Source organism: Trichomonas vaginalis (assembly GCF_026262505.1).
Source record: "Trichomonas vaginalis G3 chromosome Unknown ctg_127, whole genome shotgun sequence".
NCBI lineage: Eukaryota > Parabasalia > Trichomonadida > Trichomonadidae > Trichomonas > Trichomonas vaginalis.
Window position 1 is genome coordinate 49,655 of NW_026529214.1, and position 22,525 is coordinate 72,179.

Sequence of the window (22,525 nt, forward strand, 5' to 3'; positions counted from 1 at the left end):
CACGTAAACTATTTATGTTGAGATTGAGTACCAGCCATTAATATAAGTTCAACCATTATATTAGAGTCTTTAGGAATTTCATATGGTTCTTTTACATAATATTCCTTTTTTTGACCATCAGTTGATTCTTCAACTCTTTTGAATGAAAAGCGCTTATAAAACTCAAACACGAGTGCATCTTTATAACCAGTGATATCGTAAAATTTTGGTGGCACAAGCTGTTCATTCACATTACATATAAATTGTTTGTTATCATGAGCAATATTACTCAACGTTACTAAAGGCTCAAGGAGAGGATTTATTCTTATCTGATAACCGACAAATTTATATGTTGGTTTGCCCTTTCGCTCAAGGATAAACCTGATATTCGCTATAGTTATGAAAAGCTCATCAAAGTACTTATATGTTTTTTTATCTTTATCATTTTCGTCAGTGAAATCTGCTATGGTAAAACTATAATATACATGCATTCGCGAGATATATTTTTTTTCCCATAAGTCTAAAAATTTTGCTTTCGATGGAATTACTTTTTGCGTGAATGTTCTACCATGGTCATCTTCCCAAACAAGCTCTGGTTTTCTTGATGTTGTGTCTGTTTCAGTGGTTTCTAATAACGCAGTGATGAAATCCAACACATCTCCTAGGGACATGTCATATTTATAATTCAAGGCATTTTTTTCTATACTACTGTATGAAGGTAATGTTATGATTGGTGATGTACCTTTTCTTAATACATTCAATTTATTTTCATTTGAATCATAGTAACAATCAACAAATTCTCTACTTGCCTCAGTCATTTTTTCCATAAGACCTTCATTCAACTCCTGTGTAGTCATGTTGGGTTTTATGTAATATCTCATGTCAAACCTTTTTTTCACTGATTTTGATGAATCTGTCATTTCTAATGGAATAGCAAGAAACTCAAAGTCTGGATGCTCAAGACTTATCTTTCTTATCTCAAGAGCTTTTGACGCAGGATATTCAATGAAGTCTCTCGGTAATTTATATGAGACTGTATTACCACTTATCGTGCCATCATTCATAACATGTTCATAGTATAATCCATCATATTTAGACATTTTATATGTAACTAAAAGATGGAGAAAGTTATTAATCAAGTAGATAAGATTCTTCATGATGGAGCACGTAAGAATAGTAAAGAACTAAACAATGCACTCATTATGCCATTTTCTGATGATTATCCATTTTGTACTAATGGTGTTTATTTCTACTGCGGTAAGATGGGTTCAGGTAAGACATATGGTGTTATTCGTCATATAATGATAACAGACCGCTTCACTAATACTCCATATTATGACTCAATAGTTATCTCAGCAACATCAGGAACAATGGATAAAACAGCGAAGACATTTATGAGTCAAGTTAAAGCACCAGTACTGAAAAAGGATGATAAAGAACTTATGCCTTATTTAATGAAGAACGTTAAGATGAAAGCAAAGTATTACGCTATTGTTGAGTTCGTTCAAAGTAAGTTCGAAAAAATTTCAGAGGAGATGGAACACATCTTAACAAAGCATCAACTAAGGAAACCTGATGGAAAGTTTGAGTATAAGAAGATTGCAATATATGTTGTAAAGAAGTTGAACAAATATCCTTTCACAAAGTATCCCAGTAATTCTCTATTAGTGTTAGACGATTATGGTGGTCATGACTTATTGAATGACCCACGTTCACCATTAGCGAACTTCATCACTAAGGTCAGACATTATAACTATACTGTTGTCATCATGTGTCAAACATGGAGACATATATGTTTAAACATTAAGAGACTATGCACTGACTTCGTTATCTTTCAAGGTTATTCTATGAGAGACTTTCAGTCAATGATTGAACAGTCAGGAGCAACAGAAGATTGGGAAGAGTTATGGAACAAATACAAAGAGCTACCAACACCTCGTTCATATATGGAAGTTCATATAGTTGCAGGAAAGACGGACTTTAAAGAAGTTAAGCAACAAAAGATGACATTATTTTAAGAAGAAATAAATGGGTTTTGGCGATTATGTTAAAGCTGGATGGGGTATGGTGAAAAAAAATCCTGGTCTTGTAATAGGTGCTGGATTTAACATTGCTAACAAACTTTTCCCTCAAGTTGGTCAAGTCGGTGGTGTTATCGGTAGTCTTGGTGAAAGAATTGCAAAAACTACATTAGGTGAAGATAATGCATTAACGAAGAATCTTAAAGCATTCAATAAAGCTCTTGGTGGTGACTTCAGTAGAGACAAGCCTGTTGAAACACCTATAGTTCAACCTCAACAAACTATTGACAACAATAAGTATAACGCATACATTGGAGGAGCTATTTGGAACAATCATAAGCCATTAGTTCAGTCAGTACGTGTACTATCAGACATGCCATGGATTAATGCTATTAGTGGCACTATACGCAGATAATATATTTTTATGAGGTTTAAATGAGTGAACAAGAGAGGAAACTCATTGATGAACGAGTTAAGAAATGGGAGAATGAACGTCCGATAATTCGTACCATAATTAGCGATCAAAAGTTCAAGCAGCATACATTTGATTTTTTGCGCGATATATATAATGATCTTGCTTTTGATTACAATGCTAGGCAATACTTTGAGAAAGAATATGTTCAAAAAGGTCGTATTAATTTCCCAATGAGAAGAGAAGGCTTTTTGATTACATCAACATATACAGCACGTGGTAGAGACCCTTTTACAGACGCGGTTCGTAACTTTAAAGCACGTTCTTCTATTAATGATGATCCAGATTTCTACATACCTTATTTTCGTCCACCTTCGCATCCTTTACGAACCAGTGATCCTGGATATGACGCTAAACGAAGATATATAGAGACGAAATTAGCTAAATACAAGGAACCTAAGGATCCAAGGACTGGAGAAGTAAAGGAATCACATGTCAAGATAAATAAGCTTTACAAAGTAGTTGAAGAATTGGAGAAACGATCTAATGAGATTAACGCTGAGAAGAAAAAGGAAGTACCAAATATGAACAAACTAGATAAGATGATTAAGGAATATAGAGGATTGGCGAATACATCGAGCGTTCTAATAAAGGAAGTAGAAAACACGACAAAGCTGCAGAAAATGATTCATGATGAATTACTGTTAGGTGAATTTTCTATAAAACAAAGACAGAGTAACTTAATGGGTGAGGCTTATTATTTGGAGAATTGGTATAATGAGAGGTTAAAAAAATGTCGACTCCAACACCAACTCCTACACCTACTCCTACAGTAGCTCCAACACCAACTCCCACTCCTGAACCAACAGTAGCTCCAACGCCAACTCCTACAGTAGCTCCAACGCCAACTCTGACACCAACTGCTCACGCAGGTCCTCCACCAATGTCGAGTAGTCATGGTATAACATTAAATAAACCAACACCTACACCAAAATAACTCCTGTATCACATCCTAGTACAACTAACCCAGTATCTGATTCAAATCAAGCGGAAAGATCACAGGTTCTTAAAAGAGCTAATACACCAACTGCTTCCCCTATTAGAACACCAGAGCCAACTCCAAGAATCACAAAGGCGCCAACACCTTCACCGACTGTTGAACCAACTCCAGAACCAACAGTACCTCCAACTCCATCTCCAACTCCATCACCGACACCTACAAAAGCACCTACTCCATCTCCAACTCCGACTAAAGCTCCGACACCGTCTCCAACACCAACTAAAGCTCCAACACCGTCTCCAACTCCAGCTGAACCAACTGATGCAGAATCTATTCAAAATTGGTTAGACGAAGAAAAGCGAAAAGAAAAGGCTGCAATTGATGCTGCACTAGATAAAAACACACCACCACAGACACTTGGTGGTTACATGTTAAAGAAAGACAACATTCAAAGACAAGAACGTGCATTGAGTGTTGCCAGAGAACAAGCACAAGAAGAGAAGAAAATAGTTGAAGGAGAAGCTTCAAATAGAGGTGGTCCAGGAACTTACAAAGGATCAAACTATCCAGCAGAGAAAGCCTCGAGTGATAATGTTGTCTCAAGAGCTACTGATTTAGTTACCCATGGTATTCTAACTGGTGCAACAGCTGTTGGTAGTGCTATTGGAACCAGTGTTGACACTGTTGTTGATACTGTAAGAACTGTTACAAATCCTACACCTGAAGATAGGAAGGAAGAATTTCTTACTCTTAATACAAAGGCAAAACCAGGGATATGGATTGGTCGTGGAATTTTAAATGCTGGTAGTGCTATTGGCAATGGTGCTTCAGCGGTAGGGGGATGGCTCGGAAGAACAGCAACATCAACCGCAAATGGAATACTAACAGGTGCCAAATCACTTGGTAATTGGGCTGATGATAAGTATACAAAATATTATGAAGAAAAAGCTCGTAAGGCTAAGGAAGAAGCTGAACGAAAGGCGAAAGAAGAAGCTGAACGTAAAGAACTAGAGGAGCTTAAGAAGAAAGAAAAAGCTCGTAAGGCTAAGGAAGAAGCTGAACGAAAGGCGAAAGAAGAAGCTGAACGTAAAGAACTAGAGGAGCTTAAGAAGAAAGAAAAAGCTCGTAAGGCTAAGGAAGAAGCAGATAGAAAGGCGAAAGAAGAAGCAGATAGAAAGGCTAAGGAAGAAGCTGATAGAAAGGCGAAAGCAGCAACACCATCGCCAACTCCATCTCCTTCACCATCACCAACTCCATCGCCATCTCCATCTCCTTCACCATCTCCATCTCCTTCACCATCACCAACTCCATCGCCATCTCCATCTCCTTCACCATCAATAGCGGCTCCTGTGAGACAATTTGGTGCATGGGGTGCTGATTTAGTCAAAGATGCTGCACAAGGAATTGGAAAGGAACTGAAGAACACAACATTAGGTACAATAGAGCGTTTTGGTAATCTTACGGATTACACAATTAGATCAGCTGCTAATCTTTTATATAACCAGACTACTGATAACGGTACTGATGAATTGGCTGTAAACGGACTAGCATCAATTAAGAAATCAGCAGAAGATAAATACGATGAATGGAAAAAGAATATTAAGGGTGAATATAATAAGTATGCATATCCTGAAGAACATATGAAGTTAGAGCTTACCAGACTAAGATCAAAATATGGTAATGAAACAACAAATACTACAACGCAAACGACGAAAGCTGACAGAAAGATTGATGACACTCCTACTCCAACTCCTGCAATGGCGAACATCACAACAATTGCTCCAAGAGTTCCAACAGGAGAAGGTATATCAGGAAATGTTTCAACTACTCATAACATTACTGAAGCAGCTAATGTTTCAGCAGTTGAGCAACCTGTTGTTAATGTAACTCAGGAAAACGCTACTGAAACATCAACACCAAGACAGGATGTAAATAATGAACGTCCAGAAGTTAAGGAGGTTGCAAAAGCATACCTGGAGAAAAATACTACACAAGTTCTTGAAGCAGAAAAGCATCTCAATTCAGACAAAACACCATCTCCAACTCCTGAAGCATCAGTTCCTCCAGCAATTGGTGGAAATATACCTTCAGTATCACCATGGCAGAAATTTTATGGATTGTTTAAAGGAGCGAATAAGGTAATGGATGCTGCTGAGAATCTCCAAAAGTTCAAGAATGAAGTCGCAACTGGTGCAAAGAAATAGAAGAGAATGATAAACAAGCTGCTGAATTAGCTAAACAACAAGCTGAAGCAACTAAACAAGCAGCAGCTCCTAAACAATCTATATCTAAGTCTCAAAGACAAGGTCCTGACCCAAGTGCTAAAGTCAAACAGAATCCAACACCACCTGCAGCAGAGAAGTCCAAGAAGGACAAGGACAAGAAGAAGGATAAATCAAAGAAGGACAAGGACAAGAAGAAAGATAAGGATAAGAAAAAATCGTCAAAAGATAAAAAACATAAAAATTTATCCAGTAAGAAATGAGTCAAGTCATTAAAGCATCAACTAAACAAAAGTGGTTAACTGAATATATAAAAGATGGTAAGGTTCCTGATGGATATTATGTACATACAATGAAAGACGGACGTGTACAGTTCCGTAAAGTCAAGCAACCTCTCAATGATGAACAGATCAGAAGGAAGATCTCATTGTATGAAACAAAAATAAAGGACTTACAAGCTAAACTCGAAACCCACGATACTTCTCAAGAAAACTAGGCATATCTTTAACATGACCTTCATTAATATTTTTCCTCCAATACTGTACTTCCATTTGTGACAACCTGTTTGGATTACCTTCACGCATACCTCTACCTGTCACTTTTCCTGTATTTTCGTTCTCAAACGTAACATCATACTTTACATCATTACCGACAAGTTCATGACCATCAATACTTTTAACAGCACCGTGTCTTCCTTGATCTAAAGTTTCTCCTTGCTTTAATCCATGCTCTATTTTTGTCCATATCTGATAACGTGGATATCTTGCAACACTTCCATCTTTTGCTCTTAACAAGTATGCACTTGTATCAACTGAATCAACTGTATAATAAGAAGGATCAAGATGTCTTCTTTGTTGGTTACCTTTACCCCTTGGTTCAACTATGACTTGAACTTTTTGACCAGGTCTTAAGTTATAAAGGTTATTTTTTCTGACATACTCTTCTTTCAATCTTTGCTTCTTTATATATTCCTCATTATCCTTTTCTGTGAAATCATCAGGCTTTTGTTGTGTGCTTGAATGATATTCAGTGTTGTAGTCATTAATAATTTGTCTCATTGTATCTGCAGTGAAAGGTGGTGTTTTATCACCTTCTTTGAGGTTTAACTTCATATGTAACATAGTTCTAATAGTTCTACAGAACCTATTAATAATACCTAGTATGTTATGATTGTATTTCTGTGTCGTCATGTGCTCAATGTTATGACTGACCAACAGATCTCGAACATTTTGTGTCGTATAAGCTGGGTCTTCATCACTAGTAAGTATTGTAGGCTTCATTTCACCTGTAGCTTGTGAAATGAACTTCTGCATTGCACTTAGAACATTGTTTGAGTTCTTTTCACTCATTGGGAACGCATAACCTTTTCTACTGTTTACATTGATGAACAAAAGAAAATATGGTGGTGTTCCACCAGGATTCTCAAATGTATCGAATTGATAAGCTCCCATATCAGTTGAATATATTGGTAGCATCAAATCCTCTTGTATTAAAGTTTTTTCTTGTTTACCAACAGTCATTTTTTTATTAACGTTAAAGTCTTACAGGCATTGAGTAATCGCTATAACCATCATGGTCTGCGAATTCATGTAATCTTGATGCATCAGGTTCTTTCTTCGTTGGTGCATGAAACCTTGCTTCATCATAAAGGTTCATATAATGGTTTGTCACGTTTGGGGTAGACCCAATTTTTGCATATTGAGGATATGAGTAATGATACACTAAGTTGAACCCATTACTACCATCATCAACATATATCTTTGGTGGAGGTTGTCTTATTAAATTCCTTCCTCTTGGGGCTTTGAGTTGGACGATCTGATCTAGATCATTGTAAACAACTCCTGTTGCAGTATATTCTGTGTTGTTCTCTGGGTTAATGTTCGTCATTTATATGAGAATAAAACAATTTTTACTCATAACAAATGAGATCGAAGTCAATTCTTTATGGTGCAGCTAATCTTCCAATTGAACCAACAAGCAATGTTGATTCAAGAACAACTAATAACATTGTGATAAAGAACTATCCATCTGGTACAGTAAGTGATGCTCCAACAGAGATAAAAAAAGAGGAAACAACTACGAACTCAGAAGCACCAATGTATCCTCCTCCTTTAAGTCCATTAACTTCCAACCTGACCTCATCGAGATCTGTGGAGACTTCATCGAGGATTGGTGTAGAAGAGTATTTACTTAGTATATACCAGAAGATACTTCTAGACCAAGACAAAGAGCTCTTTTCTAACTTAGTGAGCAAAGATCAGATCTTACTACCTAAGCCAGACTTGGAAGAAGTTGTTCACAGAATGACTGGGTTCAAGTGTGAAATAGACCTACTGGACCCAGACATCACATGTTGTGGTATTCCACCACCTTTCTCAAAAATAGCTCAGATCAGAATCATTGATGAGAACAATATTGCTCAAGAGTTTAAGTATGCATATAATGCACAATATACTGAGTTAATAAGTAGGTATAATTTATGTCTTAAGTATGTTATTGTTTAACCAAAAAATTTTTTATCTAATGTTAAATATGGTTGTTCAAACAAGAACAAAAGCACAAATGTTTCAAGACTTACTCAATAAAACTTATTGTTTACTCAAGTAATTATTTTAGAACGTTTCGACGTACTCCTTGATCTTATCAAGAGCTTCGAGCATCCGCTTCTTTGCATTGTCCTTGGCGAGGATGGCTTGCTCAATGGTGAGCTCGAAGGCTTCTTTACCGATCGGAGGTGTCGCGAAGATCTTTGAGTGCATCAAGAGCTGCAGTGTACTCTGATGGTAAATGGGAGCCATCTAGTAATGGGTACAAAATGAGCATGTACTCCTGCAGTAAGTTCTCCTGTTTCAAGCGGGACTTGAACTCTTCGCGGAGATCTTGAAGCTTTTGGAGCTTCTCAGTGGCTTGAAGGTAGTCAATGATGACCTTCTCTTGTTCCTCAAGTGCTTGTGGGAGGAAGTGGACATAAGCTGTTGACTTCATGAAAAATGAAGTGGTCATGACATGACTTTTTAAGTTAATGTCCGAGCCATACAGTGATGTCGAAGCAGCACATGAACCAAAGAAGAAGTCTTGCTGGGAAAAGACAAAGATTGTTGGTAACGCAATCCTAGCCATTTGTGTTGTTTTGAACTTGATCGTACTTCTGATCTTGTTCTACAAACTCAACAGAGGTTATTGTCTCAAGTAAACACTTATTTTTATTACCATATAAATGATTTTTACCAAACCTCCTTTACCTTTCATAGGTAATAAGTCGAAGATCAGGAAAGATCTTATCGACATACTCAAAGACATCAAAGGGGATTATGTCTTCGTTGACCTCTTTGGTGGTTCTCTCTATATCTCTCATCTGTTGCATATTATGTTCCCAAAAGCAACGATCATAGCTAACGACTATGATAACTACGTTGATAGACTGAAACACATTCATGACACGAATGAAATACTTAAGGAACTTAAGGAGAGAATAAATGTTAAGCCAGATGAGAAAATTCCTACTGATCAGAAAGAGATCGTCAGAGAAGTTATAAGTAAAGCTCCATACATAGACTGGGATACATTATGTTCACGTCTTCTCTATTCTGGAGCATACAAATACTATGATCTTGACACATTAATGAAGAAAGTGTTATACCTCAGATATACTAACTTATTTGGTGAAAACATAGATGACTATCTTGAAGGTTTAACTATTGTTCATAAAGATTGGAGAATACTCTTCAATGAGTATAAAGATCTTCCCAATGTTTTCTTTATATGTGATCCTCCATACTTCCATACTTATTCTATACAGTATGGAGATGAATGGACTCTTAAAGATACTGTAGAAACCTTTGATGTCCTTAATTATCCATCTATTTACTTCAGTAGTGATAAATCTTATACAGAAGAACTTATAGAGATATTGACAAAAAGATATGGAGAGAAATTTCCTATGAGAAAGCATGTTATAGATAGAGGTTTAATTAATCCTAACACTCAGAAAAATAATGAAGTAATATATGTCACTTTTTCTGTTAATGGAGAAGAGAAAGATCAAGAAGATAATAGTTGATGAGGGAACTGAAGAAGCGACGACATTCATCTTTGACGACGGAAAGCTCACATTCGTTGTCGATAAAAATGGACAACACTTACACAAAAGAAAGAGACCAAGAAAATTTTTAGATCTCCCAAAAGCTAGGAAACCAAAGGAACCATTTCCAGTACCAGCCGTCCAAGAACCAGAGAGACTTTTGATACCAAAACCTGTGGTTGACAAATATGATCCAGATCAGTTCTTCCCAAAAATACCAAAGTTAGAATAAAAACTCCTTTATTTCTTTAGTATTATATAATAAGTCTATTAGTAAGCTCTGTTCTCGTTCTGTTCTGGTATTTTGACGTCTTTTCATGGTCTCGCATAATAAGATCATGAACTTTTTCTTGAGATACTCGAAGAGCTGAGGTAAGTTATCATATTCTGGATATGTAGGAAGCATCCCTGCTATCGTAAGTGTTGTATCAATAAGGATTGGACTTATATCGGAAAAGTCGAGATCTGGAGTAGAATAAGAAGGTAAGTCTCTTACATGTAGGTAGTCATTATATGCTTTACGCATGAGACTGAGTTTCTGGAGCACAACTATGAGACTTTGGTTCTGACGTTCAAGTTTGCTTAAAGTTCTCTCCAAGCTTCTGTAATAAACGTCAACCTCTGTAAGAGCAGATATTTTTGCATTGATCTCGGAGATCTTTTCTTGAACTTCACCAAGTTTGACCTTAACTGACGTTTGAGCTCCCATCATGTTTTCATCAAGGTCATTCTCTATGTCATCAATGATATCTTCCCATGAGTCATTTTCATCATTGATCTTAACGTGAACACTCATGAAAAAAATGTCAAAAGTGTTTGTAAATGTGTTTTACTCTTGAGCTTCTTCTTCTCATTGACTCGTCTGTAGGGCTTAATGTGCCATCACGTTCGACCAGAAGGTTCTGCTCAGGTCTGTCAAGGAGCTGTCTGTAGGTCGTGAAGGTTTCAACGAGTCCTTGGTAAGGAGTTTGGAGATCAACATCGACCCATGGGTGTTTGCGTAAGAAAGCAGCAAGGCTTTCACGCTTGGAGTCAATGACATCTTTCTTATTGGTTAATCCTTCTTCAAAGCTTAGGATTACTCCTGCAGTTGATTCAAGTCTTTGGATCTGGCGTCTGGAAACCTTGGTGAGTTGTCTTATCTCTCGTTTCCAAATACATGCAGGAGATATGCAGAAATTACTTCATTAAGTTCGATTAAACAAATTGGATGAAGATCAGTCATGGCTTTTGTAAAGCAATCTTTTGTAAAGCTGTCTTTTGTAAAGCAGACTTTTGTAAAGCAATCTTTTGTAAAGCAATCTTTTGTAAAGCAGACTTTTGTAAAGCAATCTTTTGTCAAGACGTCTTTTGTAAAGCAGTCTTTTGTAAAGCAATCTTTTGTCAAGACGTCTTTTGTAAAGCAGACTTTTGTAAAGCAATCTTTTGTCAAGACGTCTTTTGTAAAGCAAAAGTATTCAATTTTGTGAGAAAATGCTTTTGTAAAGCAGTCTTTTGTAAAGCTGTCTTTTGTCAAGACGTCTTTTGTAAAGCTGTCTTTTGTAAAGCAGTCTTTTGTAAAGCTGTCTTTTGTAAAGCTGTCTTTTGTAAAGCTGTCTTTTGTAAAGCTGTCTTTTGTAAAGCAGTCTTTTGTAAAGACATAACCGACGACCGAATGTCCCAAGATGGTACAACACCAGCTCCAGCATCACCAACACTAGATATGATGGCAATGATGATGCAGATGATGCAACAGCAAACCCAGCTTATACAGCAAATGCAGGAAAAGAAAACTTTCAATAAACCTGCAAAGAACTCACAAGATCTTGAAGCTGGACTCAATGCTCTCAGGAACGACTACAAGAGAGAGCAGATGACGTTTAGGAAGAAGGGTGATGAAGATTATGAGAATGATCCGATCGAGGAAGACGAGATCAAGTCCACTGCATCCACAAAGACCCTCCAGGATGAAAGAGATGATGAGGGATTCCTTACCAAGTCTCAAAGACTCTTTGTCCTTGAGTTCTTCACGATCTCTGCCTTGAGATCTATGAGGAATTGGAAGGGTCGCGTTCCAAGTGGCTCAAACAAGCGCGAACTACTCATGACCGCAGTACCGCTCACTAAGACAAAAGTCCAGCTCATGGACTTTATCCTTTCCGCTTGTCCCGACGAGATCTAAGATCTGATCAGAGTAAAAACTTACATTTATGAGCTAAGCTCAGTAATAATTAGTTGTTTATTCTTTCTTCTCATACTTCTGTGCAAGGTTTCCACGGAAGAACTCAAGCAACATTTGGATCTTTCCAAGCTTTCGACCTTCTTTTTCGAGGTCATCCTGGTAAGTTCGGAATGCGTCAACGTGTGAGCTCGCATAGAATGCAGCAACAACAACCTCTTCTGCACCTTCTTTGCTGTCAAGTGGCATGAACTCGAATCCTTCCATTCGACCAAATAAAAGTGACAAAAATGTCAATGAGACCCACTCGTTGCATAGATGCTAAACCTGGTCCGAAGATGCAAAAGTTCTTCTTAACACTCATGTCTGACCATAGGGAGTACGGTCATGAAGAGGTCATACAGATCTTCGATCAGTGTGTACCAAAACCTGAGAATCCAGACGAACTCTTCATGAAAATTTACTTGCTTCAATGGAGAGATGAGAGAACAGATATGAAACTCAGACCAATACCAATCTTTCTAGGTTTCTGCAATTACCTAGAACAAGCATACCAGATTAAAGGGTCTGACACCATCTTCCTCCAAAAATAAACTTTATCGTTTATAATGCATCAGGATCTACATCTATTTCTTCTGCTTCATCCTCAATGTCGATCTCTTCGACAGGTTTGATAGCAGCTTTGAGTAAGTTCTTACCCATTGTCTTAAGTTCAACTGGGTTATATTCTTTGTCTTTACTCTTTGTTGATTTCGTGAGATCTACATATAAACAATAACTTTTAGTCTTGTCAAGGTTTATTCTCGCTGAGAAATGGTCAGGAATGTTTATAGCTATCTTTTCAAACTTAGTAAATTAGCTAAACCTTCATTTGTGTATTTCTGCTTATCGACAAAGATCATGATCGGACTTGCACTATAACCATACTTTCCTTGACATAATGTTTGTGGTAAGCATATAAGTAGTCTCTTTGCTGTTTTATTTTGCTTCTTCACTTCATCTACAAACTGTTGGATCTTAAAGAACTTTATATGATGTTCAGACATCTTTATATACCCGATAAAAAGTTCAGATAAAAAAATAATTAGCTATATTTTTATTAGTGCATAAATGAGTCTTTCTTTGAGATTTTCTGATGAAGATCTAACTTTGGTAAGATCTTTAAAAGATGATGAAAACATTCTTTCTGTCATTGATGAAGAAAAGAAATACTTCAGTAATGATGTAAAAATAGAGCTACTCATTCATACTGAGAAACAGTTTGTGATCGTGATCTTGAGTTAACCAACTCGTATCCAAGCGTGCATTGTTATATAAGGAGGCATATAATCTTTTCCATTACCTGCTGGGTCTGTAATGCCAGCTACAACATGTGTATGATTTCCTGCAGTTCCACAGAAAATACCTGTGCTTGAATCTACTGGGTCACTTGAAATATCATATCTATGCATTCCCTGTCTATCCGAACCTGCTGCAAGATTTGTATAACCTCTTTTTGTCATTGAATGTGAATGGTTTCCTTCCACAGATGTTCTTCCACTGAACCTATGCATATGTGAAGGAAGGTTTTCAATACCTATTTTCTTTGAACCTCCCATCTTCATTGACTGCGTATTAGTGTAGAATGGAAAACTGTCAACTATTTCATACCATCTACCACCAAATAAAGTGTTTGGATTTATTGGATTCATAGACGTATAAACAGCTCCTATAGGATATATTAAATCATATATGCTCATAGCTCTATAAACATATTCTAAAGAACTTATGTCATTAAATACCATTTGGAATGTATCTCCCGGATGAAATGTTGCATTTGTTCCACTTTTATAATGTAATGTTAGTTCAATAGAATTATCCAAGAAAAATTCAAAAGTATCTGGTTGAAGACCTCTAACAAATTCAAATGGAGTTGCTGGTTCACCATTTATAATTTCTGTTGTAAATGTCATTTTATCTGGTTTCCAAAATTTCTTTGTTAGTTCTGCATCCACATAAGTTTTGTCAGCTTTCTTATCTAACATTGTTGGTAGCTCATGTGTTTCAAAGTTTCTGACATGACCTTCAATGTTCGTACATTTACTATCTAAACTATTAAGTGTATCTCTTACACTAGTGCTTGGATTCTCTAAAGGTGCACTTGAGCCTAAAGTATAGTTCAAGATAATGTCATCAGCTCTTATTTTCTTGATTTGAACTGGTTGGTCATTATCAGCTCCTATTTTATTGATTATAACAGGTTTGTCTTCTCTTGAACGAATTGATTTAACTGTCAAAGGTTCAGTGAACTCATTATTTTTCAAAGGAATCAATGTTGTATTGATGTTTTCACCATTAATATATACTTCTTTTGCATCAATACCAGATGGGAATGAAACTCTTTCATTAACTTTAACTGTTGTACCATCACCTGGGTACATATCTTTCTCTGGACCTTTGATTGTCTTAAGTATGACAGACTGTGATAAAGTATATTCTTTAGATGCAACTTTACGTATCTCTTCGTCAACATAACTTTTGTCAGCTTTGTCTGCAATCTTAAGTGCAGTTCTTCCTCCATTATTTTTGTTCTCCTCAACTTTCTTCGCTAATTCAGCAAGAATGAGATAAAGATAATCAGTAAGGTCATCAGTACCAGACATATTAATATTATTGTTCTTTCTTGATGTATTAGCAACTTTCACTAAGGTCACAAAATCAGGGTACAAAGTACTTAACGTAGAAATGATTGTTTTTGGTCCAGGATCTTTCTCTTCTTCATCATTAGCATCACGTGGCATTGGAATTGGTTCCAAAGGTCCAGTCACATCAAAACTCTCAAGTTCCATATAACCTTCATTTCTGAATCTTTCTATATGAGTTATCTTCTGGAAACTTGTTTTAGTCTTTTCAACTAAATTTTTTATTCCATCCACAAAACCTCCTTTATGATTTGGACCAAGATTACCCAGAGTGTCAAGAACAGTATCTATACCTTCTTGACTTTCAACAAAAGCCCAAAGAGCATTTATTTGACTCTGGAGTGATATCCATGAGGCTGCAGTAGCACCGGCGTTTGCTATGGCAAAGATGAATGATAAAGGGTTGAACTTAAGACCAGATTCTTTATCTTTGACAATTTCAACGAAGTCATTGATATTTTTCTTCAAGTATTCCTTAGTCAGAAGAACTCCATCGCCAGCTATACCAGTTGCTTTTGTCTTTCCTTTAACATCAAATGTGATTGGTTTCTTCAATAAAATAACTTCTGGTGTTGTACTGATGCTATCATTAGTGGAGAAAAATTCTCCGACATGACTTGCTAAGTATTCTTTCGTCAATAATGTTCCATCACCAACAATACCAGTTGCTTTTGGACCATCTTCTGTGAATGTCAATGGTTTCTTTAACATAACTTTATCTAAGTATATTGCAATACCACTATTTTGTACTTGTTCATGACCTAATATATAAGCAAATGCTGCGTTTAAAGCATTATACAATGTATCTTCTTTAAATGTTAATTGACTGTTTTCAATCATTGGTATATTGAACAGTGTAGACCTTGGGTCAAAATGAACTCCATGGTCAATCGATAATAACCGTTTAACATGATATATTATAGTCTCTAATGCTTCATTAATATTTACCTCACGAGTTTCTTGCAAACCATTACTCGCCATACATGAAAACATATAATCTCTATCAGTTGTGAAGAATGGAGCATCTAAGTAATTATTCTCTACTTTTGTCACACGATTCTGTAACGCTTGAAGGTATTGATTTAAGTCTGTTTCAACAATTGTACCATCTGGTTGCTCGATAGGTAATATACCAGGACCGATGGTAATGTCTTCATCAGCACCTTCTTTATGTATGACTAAAGCATTATCAGTAATTCTGAGAGTATATTCTTTATATTGAAGTACGCTAGACTTATAACATTCATATGCATATGGAACAACACTCATTCTTTTACTACATATAAAAATGATGTATTATCTACAATCGACTGATCCTAATAACTACGGGACAATACAGTTTCAAGCAGATCCTAACATGGGGCATCCAAGTAAGATAAAGATGAGAGTAAAAAGTGTCAGTACTATGGCGAACTTTATTGTTTGTGACGAAACAGATTATTTTGTCTTACAGTTAGACGAAGATGGAGAAGAAAAGGTGTGTACATTTAAGTCAGCTCTTTCATTTGATATGGATACTATTGTATCAAAACTACAAGAGATTGTAACAAAACAGTTTGATTATTATAACAAGAAAAAAGGTCAACATAATGTAACAGTTTCACTGAGTGCTACGAATCAACTTATATTTACGTCACAGGACAAAGGACATAAAGTCTATTTAAAAGATGCTTCACATAGAGCAAATCTTATTTTAGGTGCATATGGAATAGAACTACCTATTGTACATAATTATTATCTACAAATGCCAAAACCACCTATGCTCAACTTCGGGTATCAGTTATACCTTCGTTCATCAATGTCTGTCATCTCTGGGTTCAATAATATTGACCAAGTTGATGATCGAAGAAAGATCATGTACAGATCTACATGTTATAACATCAATGAGTTCTGGATATCTGGTAAACCACTTATATGTAAGGAATCCTCACCATGGATAGATGCATTTCCATGGGAACTAACTAATGTTACGTTTACCTTAGTTGACTTCCAAGATCAGCCTGTTCGATTATTGTCACCAATGTTTATGGTGATAGAGATTAAACCAGATAAGCCAGAAGTTAGAGAAACCAATGATGTCAGTGATGATGATACAGAATCTTCGTACGATTATGATTACGATGACGATTAAAAAAAATAACGTATATTTTTTTATCGGTTATAAAAGACCAACATGCTCAATGCTATAAAAGGATTAGTTAATAACCTTTCACCAGAAGATAAGAAAGGTATGCTTGATATGTTTGGGATCAAAATGCCTAAGAAAGCTAAAGACATTACCAATAAATTAGCTCTGGCAATTAAGAATCAAGGAGGTACAGGAAGTGTAGCAGATATTTTCAAGAATGCTAAGAGCTTCTATGATGACTACAATGGTATCATGAATGTTCCAGCTTCAAATTCCCCAGTTGCTTTAGATCACGATCAGAGATCTCATAATAGAGCGTTAATGGAGATGCAACCAATATACTCAGACCCTCCACCAAAGATTGATGAGAGCGAATTAGCATACAAAGAAATACAGAATGCCTTTTACGTTGTTAAGAACATTAATGGTCAAAAACTTCCTGATGAGAAATGGTTAGACCCAATAACTAAAGCAGGAGAAAGATTCATTATGTTTAACATTGACCAATACAGTCCAAGAGGAAAAGATTACTTCAACAAGATGTTTCCAAGAGTTATGGCAAAGTTCATTGGACAGATAGACCTTTTCAAACAGAAGTGGACATTCTATTACGACTTTGATGAGAAGAGAAACATTTTGCGTCATTTGAACATCAATACAATGGGATCATTAGTTCATCAGTTACTTAATGAAGCTCCAATAGCAGAAGTACAAGAATTAGCATCTAAAGTCCTTGAATCAAACTATGACTTCTTCCTTTGTAGTATTCCTTCGTTAAGGAAGATCGAGATCTTTGACTATACAGCTTATTCAGATGTTGATGCTTCTGCTTTGAGAAAAGGAACGTACACACCATATAAACTCACAGCTGAAGAACAAGTTATGTTAGATACGATGAGAGCAGCAGGTCAAGAAAAGATCGCACTCAAGATCATCAAACAAAACCATTCAAAGAAGAGAAACAGGTCACGTAATGGTCAGCTTTGGACATGGACATGCAAATTACCTATTAACTTAGAGAGGTATCAGATCTTCAACGAACTTAATGCAGAGACAGCAAAGAAGATGATGAAAGATTCATGTTTCATCTACGCTTGTATTCAAGCTGGTGTTGACGAAGCAACAATTAATCATATGAGGGAAATCATTCGTGTCAAAGATTTTCCAATGTCAAAGATTAAGGTTATTGCCAAAGAAACAGGAATAAGGTTCCATGTCATCAAATACAACGAGAAGTATTCAAATCATTCATATACTTATGAACCAGATGAAGAACCAAAGATGACAGTAGAACTTTTATTAATGTATGACCACTACATGTTGAACGAAAAGCTTCCAATAAGTTCAATGTTCATCAAGAACTATGAAGATGTTTGTAAGTTGTGCAAGGATTGGACTTTAGAGAAGAAGATGTTAGTTAACAGAAGATATGAAACAAGGTATGCAATTAACTCAAAGTTAGTTACACCACTTGCAAAAGTCATTGAACTCTTGTTTGCTAACAATTATTTCGAACCAATTAGAACAGGAGAACTTTGCACATACTTCACAACGATGTATAATGAGAACCTTGAAGAAATGATTGACCTCACATACAATGAGCGTTATTGCGCAAGGATGAAGAAAGATTGGAGTTCAGAGACGAAGAAAGACATGAAGTTCCCAAGAGAACATGTTTTCTTTGCTGACTTCGAAGCATCAACTGATGGAAACATTCACAAAGCATACAACATTTGTTTCATGGAAGATGACGATGATGGTTATACATCAATTTGGGGAAGTGACTGTGCGTCAAAATTCCTCGAAGCTTTACCAGATAAGAGTTTAGTTTATTTCCACAACTTATCGTACGATGTCACTTTTCTCATGTCTCAGTTAGAAGAGATTACAGGAACTCCAATCATCAAAGGTTCACAAACGATGCAGATACAAGGAAAGTACAAAGGAAAACTTCTCTGCTTCAAAGACTCTTATGCAATCATCTCAACTAAGTTGGAAAGATTCCCTGAAATGTTTCACCTCACTAGTGGTGAAAAAGAAGTTTTCCCATATAATTACTACACGGAAGAGTTAGTTAATACAACTAAAGTTGGTAACATCGATGATGCCATGAATCATGTCAAAGATATTGAAGCTTTTAATGAGAACATTGAGAAGATTGAAGATTGCAAGATTGATGATGAACACTTTGACATGGAAGTTTATTCGTCATTCTATTGCGGTCAAGATGTACGCATTTTACGAGATGGCTTTCTTAAGTTCCGCAATGACCTCATGACTGAGTTTGAAATAGATGCTTATGATTATGTTTCAATAAGTTCTATCTCAAACAAACTCTTTGAGAAGAGAGTATATTGGAAGAACGGTAATCTCTTTGATCTTGCAGGAAAACCTCGTGAATATATTTCCAAGTGTATTCAAGGAGGAAGATGCATGCTAGCTGAGAACAAGAAGCAATACAATGAAGGAGAACTCATCACTGACTTCGATGCTGTATCATTGTATCCATCAGCAATTGCTAGACTTTACTGTTTAGAAGGAATTCCAAAAGTTATGACAGAAGAGATGAAGAGCAGTGAATACTTGTTGGAGCATCTCTTTGATGATGACCAAGCTGAACCAACAAAGGAAAAGTTCATCTCAGGATTTTACTGTCAGATCGAGATCTTGTCGATCGGTAAGAACTCAGCATTCCCATTGATTGTCGTCAATCCTGACATCAACCCTGACTTACATGTTGCCAGAAGTTCCAATACATGCTGCAAGATGTTCGTAGACCACATTACGCTTCAAGATCTGATCAAGTTCCAAGAGATCTCATGCAAAGTCATTGATGGATACTATTATGATGGAAAAAGGGACATGACAATAAGGAATGAAGTTAAGAAGCTCTTCGAATTACGTGCTAAGTATAAGAAGGAAGGTAATCCGATACAAGAGATCATCAAACTTCTTTTGAACAGTATCTATGGTAAGACGATATTAAAGCCCATTGACAAAAAGATTCGTTTCATCAAGGACAATAAGCTCACTGACTATATCATTAAGAACTATAATGACATACAGACAATAGAGTTCATCCCCGATTCCGAACTTTCATGTGTAAAGTCATTTAAACCTATCGTTCGTCACTTTAACTATTGTCCATTAGGTGTTTCAATCCTTTCTATGTCCAAACGAATCATGAATGAAGTATTCTTCACAGCAGAAGATTTGGGCTTGAAGTTGTTCTATCAGGATACAGATAGTTTACACTTGTATGAGAAGGACTTAGATAAGTTAGCAGAAGAATACAAGAGAAGGTATAACAGAGAACTCATTGGAAAAGCACTGGGTCAATTTCATTCAGACTTTGCAGAGATTACTGCAGGACATATGTCTAAGGCACAAAGATCTATATTCGTTGGAAAGAAGACTTACCTCGACGAATTAACCAATGACCTCAAGGAAATTGCTTTCCACTGTCGAATGAAGGGAATCACACAGGACGTAATTGCACTTACTGCAAACCAAATGTTCCCAGATGCGATACAAGTACATTATGACGAGAAGAAAGGTTTGTTCTTCCCTGAGAAAGTTGGGGAAAAATATAGCATCGTGGAATTGTACAAATCTCTTTATGAAGGTGATGAGATAACCTTTGACTTGTGCATTGGTTCGAAACCATGCTTCAACAAAAATAAGGACTTCACTATTTCAACGAAGTCATCTTTTGAACGTAAGTTAAAGTTCTAAACACTTACTTATTATTTTTCTTAGCTTCTTCCTCTTCTCTCAATTTCTTTGCAATCATTCGTGGATTCTTTGCGCGTCCAGCTGCTAATGCAGCTAATTGTTTCTCTGTGAGTTTACGCTTTGGTTTAGCTGGTTTCTCTTCTTGTGTTTGTTCTTTTGGTTTGAGTTCATTAAGTATTTCTTCACGAAGTTCATTCTTGAGTGCTTCTCTGTCGAAAGTATTCTCAGTCATTTTGTTAGGAGTAAAAAATTTTATTAGGATAGAAATGACGTCAAAACTTTCACCAAGTGAAAAGCAATCAATCATATTGAATGAAGCTAAAGGAATACAACATCCATTATATTATGTTTGTCATATGAAGAATGGTTCAGTTCAAGTTAGAAAGAGAAAGGCACCATTGAATTCACCAGCTCCTGCCCCAGCTCCTGTTGTTCAAGAAGCTCCTAAAGTTGATGAGAAGAAAGAAGAAGAACAAGCATATACTAATAAAATGTTGTTAGAGATGATGACAAAGATATTAGAACGTAACAGTGTAGTTAATGAACCAAACATGGACCCAATTGAACGTGAGAAGGAAACTAAAGAGAATCAAGAATATGTTCAATCAATGGAAGAGAAAAGAATACACTTCGATGATGAACCAGAGCCTGAACCAGAACCTCCTAAACCTCAGCCACAAATAAGACGAATAATCCCAAGAATAAGAAGATTGTAAATTTTTTATAGCTGAGAAAGATGTTGAACGATAACCTCAATACATACAGTATTGCTGATTCCATCAGACAAGTAAGATATTATTTCGATCAAGTTGATGGGGCAGTTCCTATTGGAGATACTAACCATAGATATGTCCCAACAAAAGTGCCAGCTATGCCGACAAATACTATTGATAACGGTTATATTACATTTAACATATCACCACCTGGTGAGAACATGATTGACTTATATAATACGTTCATTAGTGGTTATGTCGATGGTGAGTGCATAATTACAACAGAAACTGAACCAGCTGATGAAAAAGTTCCTAAATATGATGGTGAAGTATATAAAGAAAGAGCTGTTGAGACAGCTCCTACAGGATCAAATGTTACAGCAATTAAAGCAATTGATACTAAATATGCTGGTGGCAAATCATGTGCACATCTTCCAGCAATTTGGTTGGGATACATTGATTCATTCTATGCTGTTGAATCATATCAATTAATCGCTAATGGTAAAAGTGTTTATACACAAGATAATGCTAGAGAAGAAGGTTACATTACTTCTACTGCATCTACAACAGAAGCTATTAAGAAAGTTGATGTATTTAGTAAGGCTAGACATAAAGATGTTTTCAATAGATGTGATACAGTTCGTTCTGGACAGATTATTGAGTTCAATAAACCAATTAGTGGTGCAACTACATTAAAGTTCCACATACCAATCAAGATTGACCTAAGAAGATTCCTAATACTTAATAACATTAGATTCCTTCCAGCGTTTGCTGGTAACTTACAACTTAAGGTTAAGTTCAGTATTGCTGGTATGGTTTGGACACCATTAAGTTATCAGGATATTCTACCATTACCGAACATGCAAGCCAATGTTACAAGCTATATTCCAATCACTAATCACTTCACTCCTATCTATGAAGGTATCAAAGTTATTGATACTGTAACTTGGAATGCCGATAAGAGTACGATATCATTTGGTACCAAGTTTATTAAGTTCACTAAGAAGAATGCAAACTTCTTTGAAATGATTACATACTGTAACTCATTCTCTTTGGACCCTAACATCTATAGTGATTTGGTGACAAGATATTCGGCAAAGACTCTAAACTTCCCAATCAAAAGAATTGACTGCATTACTATGGATGGTTCAATGGCTAAAGGTGAAGGAACTCCTTGTACATTCACGGCAGCATTTACTCCATTATATGTGAACACCATTTATACACTATTTAAGAAAACACCTAATTATAACACTACCTATGAAAATCCATTGTTTGAACAAATTCAATTGAACTGTGGAGCATATGGTAACATACCCGCTGAGGCTCAAGCATCTAATGATCCAATCTTCTATGAGATGCAGGCAAATGCCACTAACAATAATAACGATACTG

The 22,525-nt window shown here is 36.2% G+C and overlaps 10 protein-coding genes and 17 pseudogenes across 27 annotated transcripts, besides 2 other annotated features; 17 read left to right on the forward strand and 10 right to left on the reverse strand.

Moving 5' to 3' along the window:
* Positions 1-3,746: part of a mobile genetic element that runs on past the window's edge.
* On the reverse strand, positions 130-1,079 carry TVAGG3_1076920 (annotated as a pseudogene). Its single transcript has one exon. A coding segment is annotated over exon 1 (950 nt).
* TVAGG3_1076930 lies at positions 1,098-1,492 on the forward strand (annotated as a pseudogene). Its single transcript has one exon. A coding segment is annotated over exon 1 (395 nt).
* Positions 1,149-22,525: a mobile genetic element.
* On the forward strand, positions 1,515-1,997 carry TVAGG3_1076950 (protein of unknown function, DUF4106 family; the record flags this gene model as incomplete). The annotated part of the gene is made up of 1 exon (XM_051256554.1): positions 1,515-1,997. One exon carries the CDS (start codon positions 1,515-1,517, stop codon positions 1,995-1,997), a length of 483 nt encoding a protein of 160 aa, XP_051076229.1.
* TVAGG3_1076960 (uncharacterized protein) lies at positions 2,008-2,415 on the forward strand (the record flags this gene model as incomplete). Its single annotated transcript, XM_051256555.1, has 1 exon — positions 2,008-2,415. The coding sequence occupies one exon, from the start codon at positions 2,008-2,010 to the stop codon at positions 2,413-2,415; it is 408 nt and encodes a 135-aa protein (XP_051076230.1).
* Positions 2,436-3,014, forward strand: TVAGG3_1076970 (annotated as a pseudogene). The gene has a single exon. A coding segment is annotated over exon 1 (579 nt).
* On the forward strand, positions 4,393-5,414 carry TVAGG3_1076980 (annotated as a pseudogene). The gene has a single exon. A coding segment is annotated over exon 1 (1,022 nt).
* TVAGG3_1076990 lies at positions 5,685-5,910 on the forward strand (annotated as a pseudogene). The gene has a single exon. A coding segment is annotated over exon 1 (226 nt).
* On the reverse strand, positions 7,168-7,521 carry TVAGG3_1077000 (uncharacterized protein; the record flags this gene model as incomplete). The annotated part of the gene is made up of 1 exon (XM_051256556.1): positions 7,168-7,521. One exon carries the CDS (start codon positions 7,519-7,521, stop codon positions 7,168-7,170), a length of 354 nt encoding a protein of 117 aa, XP_051076231.1.
* Positions 7,557-7,880, forward strand: TVAGG3_1077010 (annotated as a pseudogene). Its single transcript has one exon. A coding segment is annotated over exon 1 (324 nt).
* Positions 7,938-8,138, forward strand: TVAGG3_1077020 (uncharacterized protein; the record flags this gene model as incomplete). Its single annotated transcript, XM_051256557.1, has 1 exon — positions 7,938-8,138. The coding sequence occupies one exon, from the start codon at positions 7,938-7,940 to the stop codon at positions 8,136-8,138; it is 201 nt and encodes a 66-aa protein (XP_051076232.1).
* TVAGG3_1077030 lies at positions 8,247-8,754 on the reverse strand (annotated as a pseudogene). Its single transcript has one exon. A coding segment is annotated over exon 1 (508 nt).
* TVAGG3_1077040 lies at positions 8,852-9,321 on the forward strand (annotated as a pseudogene). Its single transcript has one exon. A coding segment is annotated over exon 1 (470 nt).
* TVAGG3_1077050 lies at positions 10,545-10,940 on the reverse strand (annotated as a pseudogene). Its single transcript has one exon. A coding segment is annotated over exon 1 (396 nt).
* On the forward strand, positions 11,370-11,876 carry TVAGG3_1077060 (uncharacterized protein; the record flags this gene model as incomplete). Its single annotated transcript, XM_051256558.1, has 1 exon — positions 11,370-11,876. One exon carries the CDS (start codon positions 11,370-11,372, stop codon positions 11,874-11,876), a length of 507 nt encoding a protein of 168 aa, XP_051076233.1.
* Positions 11,934-12,100, reverse strand: TVAGG3_1077070 (annotated as a pseudogene). Its single transcript has one exon. A coding segment is annotated over exon 1 (167 nt).
* TVAGG3_1077080 (uncharacterized protein) lies at positions 12,164-12,466 on the forward strand (the record flags this gene model as incomplete). The annotated part of the gene is made up of 1 exon (XM_051256559.1): positions 12,164-12,466. The coding sequence occupies one exon, from the start codon at positions 12,164-12,166 to the stop codon at positions 12,464-12,466; it is 303 nt and encodes a 100-aa protein (XP_051076234.1).
* TVAGG3_1077090 lies at positions 12,477-12,632 on the reverse strand (annotated as a pseudogene). The gene has a single exon. A coding segment is annotated over exon 1 (156 nt).
* TVAGG3_1077100 (ATP binding) lies at positions 13,154-13,564 on the reverse strand (the record flags this gene model as incomplete). The annotated part of the gene is made up of 1 exon (XM_051256560.1): positions 13,154-13,564. One exon carries the CDS (start codon positions 13,562-13,564, stop codon positions 13,154-13,156), a length of 411 nt encoding a protein of 136 aa, XP_051076235.1.
* TVAGG3_1077110 lies at positions 13,936-14,701 on the reverse strand (annotated as a pseudogene). Its single transcript has one exon. A coding segment is annotated over exon 1 (766 nt).
* On the reverse strand, positions 15,044-15,823 carry TVAGG3_1077120 (annotated as a pseudogene). Its single transcript has one exon. A coding segment is annotated over exon 1 (780 nt).
* Positions 15,936-16,685, forward strand: TVAGG3_1077130 (uncharacterized protein; the record flags this gene model as incomplete). Its single annotated transcript, XM_051256561.1, has 1 exon — positions 15,936-16,685. One exon carries the CDS (start codon positions 15,936-15,938, stop codon positions 16,683-16,685), a length of 750 nt encoding a protein of 249 aa, XP_051076236.1.
* TVAGG3_1077140 lies at positions 16,728-16,999 on the forward strand (annotated as a pseudogene). The gene has a single exon. A coding segment is annotated over exon 1 (272 nt).
* Positions 17,672-18,673, forward strand: TVAGG3_1077150 (annotated as a pseudogene). The gene has a single exon. A coding segment is annotated over exon 1 (1,002 nt).
* On the forward strand, positions 19,248-20,168 carry TVAGG3_1077160 (annotated as a pseudogene). The gene has a single exon. A coding segment is annotated over exon 1 (921 nt).
* Positions 20,422-20,649, reverse strand: TVAGG3_1077170 (uncharacterized protein; the record flags this gene model as incomplete). Its single annotated transcript, XM_051256562.1, has 1 exon — positions 20,422-20,649. One exon carries the CDS (start codon positions 20,647-20,649, stop codon positions 20,422-20,424), a length of 228 nt encoding a protein of 75 aa, XP_051076237.1.
* Positions 20,684-21,133, forward strand: TVAGG3_1077180 (uncharacterized protein; the record flags this gene model as incomplete). Its single annotated transcript, XM_051256563.1, has 1 exon — positions 20,684-21,133. The coding sequence occupies one exon, from the start codon at positions 20,684-20,686 to the stop codon at positions 21,131-21,133; it is 450 nt and encodes a 149-aa protein (XP_051076238.1).
* TVAGG3_1077190 lies at positions 21,352-22,163 on the forward strand (annotated as a pseudogene). Its single transcript has one exon. A coding segment is annotated over exon 1 (812 nt).